Consider the following 8093-nt stretch of genomic DNA (forward strand, 5'->3'; position numbering starts at 1 on the left):
TGGGTGATGTTCCTGAATTTTTATGTGACAGATATTTAGCCAGAAAAACGGGATGGGCGACCTCTGGGGAACGGCGTCCTTACGGAATTTTATGGTAGCTTGAAATGATTGAAGTTGACTTAGCCTAACTTCACCAGACCTAAATTAGCCTAATTGGTCTAGAAAGAGTGCCCATACAAACAGTGTAATCTTGAAATTGTCAGAGGAATGTAGAAAGGAAAATGTCAACTGCTGGGGCTAATCAATGCGAGAGCCGTTGACTCGTGCGTAAAAGACCCCAAAACTCTTTTTGCTGCATCAGTTGTTCAATCGGCTAATAAGTCATCACAGCCATGCACATACCCCAAAAAAGCTTCAGATGCGAGCCCTTTTGTTTCTTTTGAAACTCGCTGGAGGTTGCAGTCAGTGCACCTTACTGTTGTTGTCACTAATGGTTCTTAAGTTTTCTTGAACTTGGCTAGGGAAAACAAAAACAAAATTACAGGAGGAGCTTAAGACTGGTTACGTGTAGGAATGTGAAAGCATTCATATATGTAGCGTATTCCTACAAGCTGCGCGCCCCGCCATTCTCTGCGGAGGCCAGCCGGGCAGCCTGGGGAGTGGCGGGTGTACACTGCTGCGGTGGCGTGCGGGAGCAGTGCCGAACTGTGGGGTGGCATTCTTTGGAACTATCCGACGCGCCGGCCGCGTCGCAGCCGTTTTAAGAGCCTTTCCGCGGAAGGAATTTCTCTGCCGTTTCTCGCGGTTACGAACAACGCCGTTTCTGCTTCATGGCGCAGTTAATACTTTTGCATTAAAACAAGTGGTTAGGGCGAAATTTGAGGCAAGTTGCATGGGGAATTTAGGGTTGACATTCCCCCAGCATAGCATTTGTTTGTAAAGATAGGGTGCTCACCACTTGATGTGTACTTTGGTCAATGTTGCAGCGCATTAAAAAAATCTGTCACTCAAGCTTTCACACACTCAAGGAACAAAACTCTTCCACGGCGCTCACTAACAACTTTGTATTGCGTGATTAACTTCTGCTTCCACTTCTACTTCATTTTGAGACGATTTTCAAGTTGTGTGAAAGCGTGAGTGACAGTTTTTTTAGTGCGCTGCAACGTCCACCAACATGAACAATCAACTCGCCCATTCTGAAGTTGATGTGTACCTTTTTTCTTCCTTACTCTTTTCTCACAGGTGACATGAAAGGTGTCGGTCGACATCTCTGTACCTCGACTGCAAAACGAAACGCGAGGCTTGAGTTGATCGACGTGTGTAGCCAGTCGCAAACTGCAGCGCACATAATTCCTGATACGGATGATCTCTGTCGTCACTGGCCACCTGCACTTCCCCGGAGTAACTTAAAAAGAAACTGTGCAGATGCAGTTTCTTATATTTGCGAGGCCACTCCTCGAGTTTTTTTCTAATGCAAGAGACTCTTTGTCTCGGGACAATAAAGCGAGAAACAAAATGTTTTCATGGAAACCGAGCGATTGAGTTGTTTCTTTTCCGTCGAAGAGGTACCATAAGTAGTATGGGCTATTGTTCAGTTTGGAAGTTTTATTATCTTGGTGGTATTTTTGCCAAATTCTGGAAAGGTGTTTGTTCACAGGTACAGTCATGATCCATACGAAGGCGAACACGCAATTGTCGACTGCTCTGTACTGGTAGCGTGCGACTGCAGCATTTAATTGTACCCCTGTGCAGGAGTTCTCAAACTTTGTAATCTCGAGGAATCCACACCTGCCTTGACTGATAACCAGAAAACCCAAGTAAAATAAAATAAAAAATATTTTTGTATCTATAAGTTACAAACAACTTTTTTCCAAGTTTAACACTCAGAAGGTGCATATTTATATAGTTACATTTATTCGAGGCTTCATGTCCAGGCTGTTTGCAAGCATGTGTAGAAAATCTTTTCCCGTTTTCTCAGAATTCATAATTTCGTCGCAACACAGGTTTTGGCCCACGGCACTTTCTGACCTAGAACTTGGATCCTAAAGTTTTTTTTCAAGAAAGCCAGTGAGTGCAACAAGACTAATATATGTGGAATATGATAACCACAAAATGTTTAATTGGCAAATACTTTAATGACTCCTTTCTAATTACCAGTGAAAACAATTCAACTTGTGATAACTTTTTTTTAAATGATGCTAAAATTAAAAGATTTTTTTGTTGTTGCACTTTCTACTGTCTGCAGAACATGTCGACATAATTTGTGCCATGTTTTTTCTTGAGGGTTCTGTCGAGACCAGTTATAACAAAGTCGGTTATAACGAAATAGCGGTTACAACGAAGCGATCACGATTTCCCATTCCTTTTTTGCACTTCGTTATAACCGAAGAAGTCGGTTATAACGAAATCGCGGATATAGCGAAGTGATTTCAGATTCCCGTTGACTGCGTTATAACCGGTCTCGACAGTATTCTAGAAAAGTGGCAGAAATATTTGTGATGAAGTTGAGATTTTCTTGAAAACTATAATAGAAAAATATAATGAACTTACCGTAAAATCCAGAGATGCCCCACCCCCAAAAGATAGCCCACCCCTATTTTTGGCTTGATTTGCTATATTTTTTTAAGCACAGAACGATAGCCCACTGCTGTTGGGATCAATGATTGCCTCGGCTTAAATGCGGCTAGTTCACTATAGCGGGATATAAGCGAACGGGGCTGACCAGGAAGTACAGTCATCTTTGCTTCGTTGCCCCTCACCACCACAACAAGCTTGGAAGGGATGCAACCTAAAAATAGCAATTTTTTAAAACTTTTCTTGATTTTACATTGAAAGTTAGTCAACTCCATATTTTCAGCCAATTTGCTCTTGTTGTTAGGTGGGCTATATCTTGGGATTTTACGGTATGTTTGTACTGTTGTAATGTTCAGGATCAGTGTTGCCCCTTAAAGCGGTAGAGGAGGCTTGTAAACAATAATGCATATACAAGGGAGTGCTTGGCTCAGATCAGCTACAATGGTACTAAAATCGAAAAACCACTTTACTTAGAAGTGGAGACAATCGAGGAAATTTGGACAGTTTGGAGAACCCCTGAGGGTACTCTAGCAGGTTTTGCACGGGCTCGTTCTATTCGCCTTCCTTCTTGTCGTGGTCTTTGTTAGCGCTTTCAATTTCATAGGTCATGAACCAACTTGCCCGCTTCGCCACTTTAGTTCAGTCCTTAAGAGCCTTGAAAAACCTCAAATTTGAAAATGCCATATTCAAGTCCTTGAAAATGCTGGAATTCAACAACAATAGTCATGGGCATTGTCTTCTTAGAGTAATAAACCAGAATTACATTATGTTTTCTTATATTTATAATGGGATTGTGCAAATACAGTGCAATGTATTATTTTGTTTTGACACAAACTACTTGATAGCCAAAAACAGGATTGCTATAATGGTGAGGAGTGCTTTAAAGTGTTTGTCAGTCAATGTTGCAACTACCTCGTTGCATCACTGGAAAGATCAAAAGAAAGTCATATTATCCCAAATGTTCTGCATCATTTGTCACTTGTGCAGTGGACTGCGCCATTTTTGCGTCCCTTTCTGATCAATCTTCTGTTCTTGAGGCAGAAAATATTGAAGAGAACCGCACTCACAAAGGCTGTCAAACACACGGTTACCATGTCGCCTACTCCACACCTTGTCGTAACCGCTGGTAGTACGACACTGTACGATGGCTACTGCGCGGCGTCCATTTGCAATCCATGGCCTTGTCGCGTTCTCGCGCATACGCAGACGTTTGCCGAACTTTCCTTCAAAAGTTCCGCATGTGCCAAACTTTGCCGAATCTGAAGTTTGGCAGATTCGGTCTATCACTAAAAGAAAAGCATTTTAAAGTGCAAGGGTACACACACGCACCTGGTGTATTTAGAAAAAACAAACAGAAACTCTGTAACATATGAGTTCAGTAATATTCTCAAAATTAAACTGTGGCTACTGTACAAGAGCGCATGTTAAGCAAAAATGCTCGGTGCACTAGCCCACCGAATTGGTGGGCTAGTGCACACCAGCTTGGAGCGTGCGGAGCGAAAGCTCACGCTGCAGAACCCAGGGCCTTACCCCTGCTTGTTTCGATCTGGTTGAGCATCGTACCGGCGTGCGGTCATGCATCACTACTGCATGGTGCACGTTAAAGACCCCATGCTAGTGGTTGTACTGCATTGCCTACATTTCTCATCTACAGCTGAGAGACAAGTCGCCCATTGAGGCAGGCTAAGTTCAGGCTGTATAAACATACCCACACCCCACTATTTTTTTTGTTTCATTTGTGATTGTCTATTTTGTTTTTAAATCAATATCAAAGAACTTTTTTTTTTTTATAGAGCAAAAAGATTTATAATTCTCCTCAATAAGGTATAACTTAGCATCTCTGTAGGTGTAATTTTATGTCAAATGCATCGTTTACTTGCCATCCCAATGTGGGCATTATATTTTCTAAGGCCACAGTCCATAAATAAACTGGCATATATTTATATAATAGTTTTTCCAAGCCTTTCACTACTGCACCATGCAACCCAGCTCAAGTTGTAGATGTTCCCAAGTCGCTTGTCCATGTGTAAGCTAAGGTAATTTTAATTTAATATTTATAAATATTGCTAAAATGCTTACAAATGGACAAGTAACTTGGGAACAACCTTAACGAGATCAGCTGTGTTTTCGTTTAAGCATGGTGCAGTAGTGAAAGGCTTGGAGAACTGTTTGATATTCAATTAGAAAAGATTCAGTCAAAACCACTATTTGCTTTGAACTCAAAATCTACTATTCGCACATACTGTAAACTACTTATTTTTCGCGTGCTGAATATTTCACAATTTAGGTAAAAGCTAAACTTTTGGAATAATTTACAGGTTCTAATTTTTGCGACACGGTGGGATCTTAATATAGACTCCAATATTTTTACATTTTACCGGAATTGGTTCGCAGGAATTATTTTTCGCTAATTGTCGGCGATTTGTGAAATTCACGAAAATTAAGTTGTTTACTGTACCTAGCTTATATTCAATGAAATTGTAGGTTTTCAATGAGCGAGTTTTACTTTGCAGTATCGCTTTTAAGATACATTTAATGTATGTCTGCTGAGCCTGGCAACATTCGAAGAAGTTTTGGTTTTGTCCGTGGTTGAAGAAGATGTGCTATTATAGAACTGCCAGGTACACCACTATGGTTTCCTTGAAGATATTTTTACATGGCCTTGAAAGTCCTTGAAAACTCCTGCATTTTGGTCTTCTAAACCTGTATGAACCTTGTCTAGGGGGCTCCCGGAGTTTGGGAACTCCTGGAGTTTGGGGAACTCTAAGGGTACTCTAGGGAACTCCTGGATTCCTCTACTTCCTCTCACTAAAACCGTGCAGTACAGTCAAAGCTACAGGGGAGAGAGCGCATCCCAACCTGTTCAAGAGGAGAGAAAGGCTGGGAATCCCAGCTTCTCTCTCCTATTCCTCTTCTTGAACAGGTTCAGATACGCCCTCTCCCTGTAGCTTTGGCTGTACTGCACGGTTTTAGTGAGACGAAGTATAGGAGCCCAGTTTGAGTACCCATCCCTTCAACAATGGGGGTTTTGTGGAGGGCAACCAAAACACCTTGTTTCTCTATAACAAGTACTCTGAGAGTATTTGTTACAAAACAAATGCTCTAGAAAGGCAAAAAAAAATAAAACTTGGTGTAATTTGCATACTGACCAATACAATGGACCTTTTTCCAGTAAGCGTCTGCGCACGCGCACGCCCTTTCCACTTGACCTTGACCACCCTTTCGCCATTTTTGGGGGGCACTGTTTTCTTGCTACACTAATCTGTTCCTATGGGAGAAGGCGAGTCCGGTTGCCTTCCATTTGTAGTAGGCGGCGAAACCGTCATGGGGCACTCCTTACTGGAAAAAGGTCCATTGCGCTTGCAGCAGTACTAACTCCTTAAAAACTAAGAATGACCTTGAACATTCCCCAAGGTCGTTGCATACAGCAAGGACGCCAGTTTGACTGTGGGAAAACTATTTATTCACAAAGAGCCCGTGCATGGCCCAAGCCACTTCCATACGAAATATAGTCCTATGATGGCCCCTTCACGGCGGAATGGTCTCCTTCAACCCCCGGTGCTGGCTTCCAACCGCCTCAGGCCTGAAAGGACGCCATGAAGTCGACCACAATCTTCTTCAGCTTGGCATCTGTGTCCGGACTGATGTGGCCCTCCTTGGCGATGGTGGCAAGCAGCTCCTTCTGTGTCGACCTGATGTGTGGCAGGAACTCTGCCTCGAAGCGGTTGATCTGGGACGGGTCCAACTTGTCCAGGTAGCCGCGGACTCCGGTGTAGATGACCGCCACCTGCTCCTCAATGGCCATGGGCGTATACTGTCCCTGCTTGAGCAGTTCCGTCAGCCTGACACCCCTGTTCAGCAGTTGCTGGGTCGCTGCGTCAAGGTCGGATCCGAACTGGGCGAAGGCTGCAACCTCACGGTACTGGGCCAACTCCAGCTTCATGGACCCCGCAACCTGCTTCATGGCCTTGGTCTGCGCAGCGGAGCCGACGCGGCTCACGGACAGGCCGACGTTAATGGCAGGCCGAATACCCTTGTAGAAGAGCTCCGTCTCAAGGAAGATCTGTCCATCTGTGATGGAAATTACGTTGGTCGGGATGTAGGCGGACACGTCTCCGGCCTGGGTCTCAATGACTGGCAGGGCGGTGAGGGAGCCGCCGCCGAAGGTGTCATTCATCTTGGCCGCACGCTCGAGCAGGCGGGAGTGCAGGTAGAAGACGTCACCGGGATAGGCCTCGCGGCCGGGGGGACGACGCAGCAGCAGCGACATCTGCCGATAGGCCACGGCCTGCTTGGAGAGATCGTCGTAGATGATAAGGCCGTGCATGCCGTTGTCCCTGAAGTACTCTCCCATGGCGCAGCCGGCGTAGGGGGCCAGGTACTGCAGAGGGGCGGCGTCCGAAGCGGTGGCGCTCACAATGATGGTGTACTTCATTGCGTCCGCGCTGGTGAGGCGCTTCAGGATCTGCGCAACTGTGCTCCTCTTCTGGCCGATGGCAACGTAGATACAGTACAGCTTCTTTTTCTCGTCACTGCCATCGTTGAAGTGCTTCTGGTTGATGATGGTGTCGATGGCGATGGCGGTCTTACCAGTTTGCCTGTCGCCGATGATGAGTTCTCGCTGGCCACGGCCAATGGGGACAAGGCTGTCGACGGCCTTGATGCCCGTAAGCATGGGCTCCTTCACGGAGATACGGGGGATGATGCCTGGGGCCTTGACTCCGACACGAGCCCTGCCCTTGCACGCGACGGGTCCCTTGCCGTCGATGGGGTTGCCGAGGGCGTCGACCACGCGACCCAGAAGCTCGGGACCGACGGGGACGTCGACGATAGCGCCCGTACGCTTGACAATGTCACCTTCCCTGATGAGCTTGTCGTTACCGAAGACCACGATACCCACATTGTCGGGCTCGAGGTTGAGCGCCATGCCCTTGAGGCCGCTGGAGAATTCCACCATCTCCTCAGCCTGGATGTTCTTCAGTCCGTACACGCGGGCGATACCGTCGCCGATGGAGAGGACGCGGCCGGTTTCTTCGAGGTTGGAAGTGGTAGTCTGGCCGAGGATGCGTTCTTCTAAGATGGACGAAACCTCGGCTGAGCCGGCACCGGCGTACAGGCGGTTCGAGGTGGATAGGGCGCGCACGGCGACCGAACTTACCCCAATGCATTTGGTTGGGTACTTGGTGACCGTGCGGGCGATCTGCTTGGCTAGGGCGCCCGTGATTCTGGCTGAAACGAAGGCCATCGCGGTGCTTGCCAGGTGCCGAGAAACGAGAGCAATGGCGGCGAGGAGCCAGAAAGGTCAGCCAGCCTCGTTCCCAGAGGAGGGGCGGTTTCACTTTTTTTATCGTTGCACTCAATTATAATTTGCAACACCTATAAAAATAATTATTTGAAAGTTCTAAAATTTATTATAATTTACATATTAATTAATTTGTCTTGAAATAACGTAAAAGAACACTTTTGTAAACCGCTAGGTGGCTAGCTTAATCTCGCTGTTATCACGTTCGTTTATTCGAGTTCAAAAAACCTACCCCGAGTGACCCTCGATTTGTTCATAATCCTAAGCAAATCTGACG

General features: G+C 45.9%; 2 protein-coding genes across 3 annotated transcripts in view; one reads left to right on the forward strand and one right to left on the reverse strand.

Moving 5' to 3' along the window:
- Positions 1 to 1470, forward strand: part of LOC115310741 (HBS1-like protein) — a 35526-nt gene extending 34056 nt beyond the window's left edge. For both annotated transcript variants that reach the window (XM_040220618.2, XM_040220617.3), the window contains one exon: positions 1183 to 1470. In XM_040220618.2, coding sequence (XP_040076552.1) covers positions 1183 to 1191 — 9 coding nt within the window. In that variant the 3' untranslated portion in view covers positions 1192 to 1470. The remainder of the gene's footprint in view (positions 1 to 1182) is intronic.
- A 4484-nt stretch (positions 1471 to 5954) lies between these two features.
- LOC8039213 (ATP synthase subunit alpha, mitochondrial) lies at positions 5955 to 7842 on the reverse strand. Its single transcript, XM_002413221.4, has one exon. It carries the CDS (start codon positions 7757 to 7759, stop codon positions 6092 to 6094), a length of 1668 nt encoding a protein of 555 aa, XP_002413266.1. The 5' UTR covers positions 7760 to 7842; the 3' UTR covers positions 5955 to 6091.
- Between the last annotated feature and the right edge of the window lie 251 nt (positions 7843 to 8093).

The sequence above is a fragment of the Ixodes scapularis genome, unplaced genomic scaffold (genome assembly GCF_016920785.2).
Source record: "Ixodes scapularis isolate PalLabHiFi unplaced genomic scaffold, ASM1692078v2 PGA_scaffold8__174_contigs__length_109621045, whole genome shotgun sequence".
NCBI lineage: Eukaryota > Metazoa > Arthropoda > Arachnida > Ixodida > Ixodidae > Ixodes > Ixodes scapularis.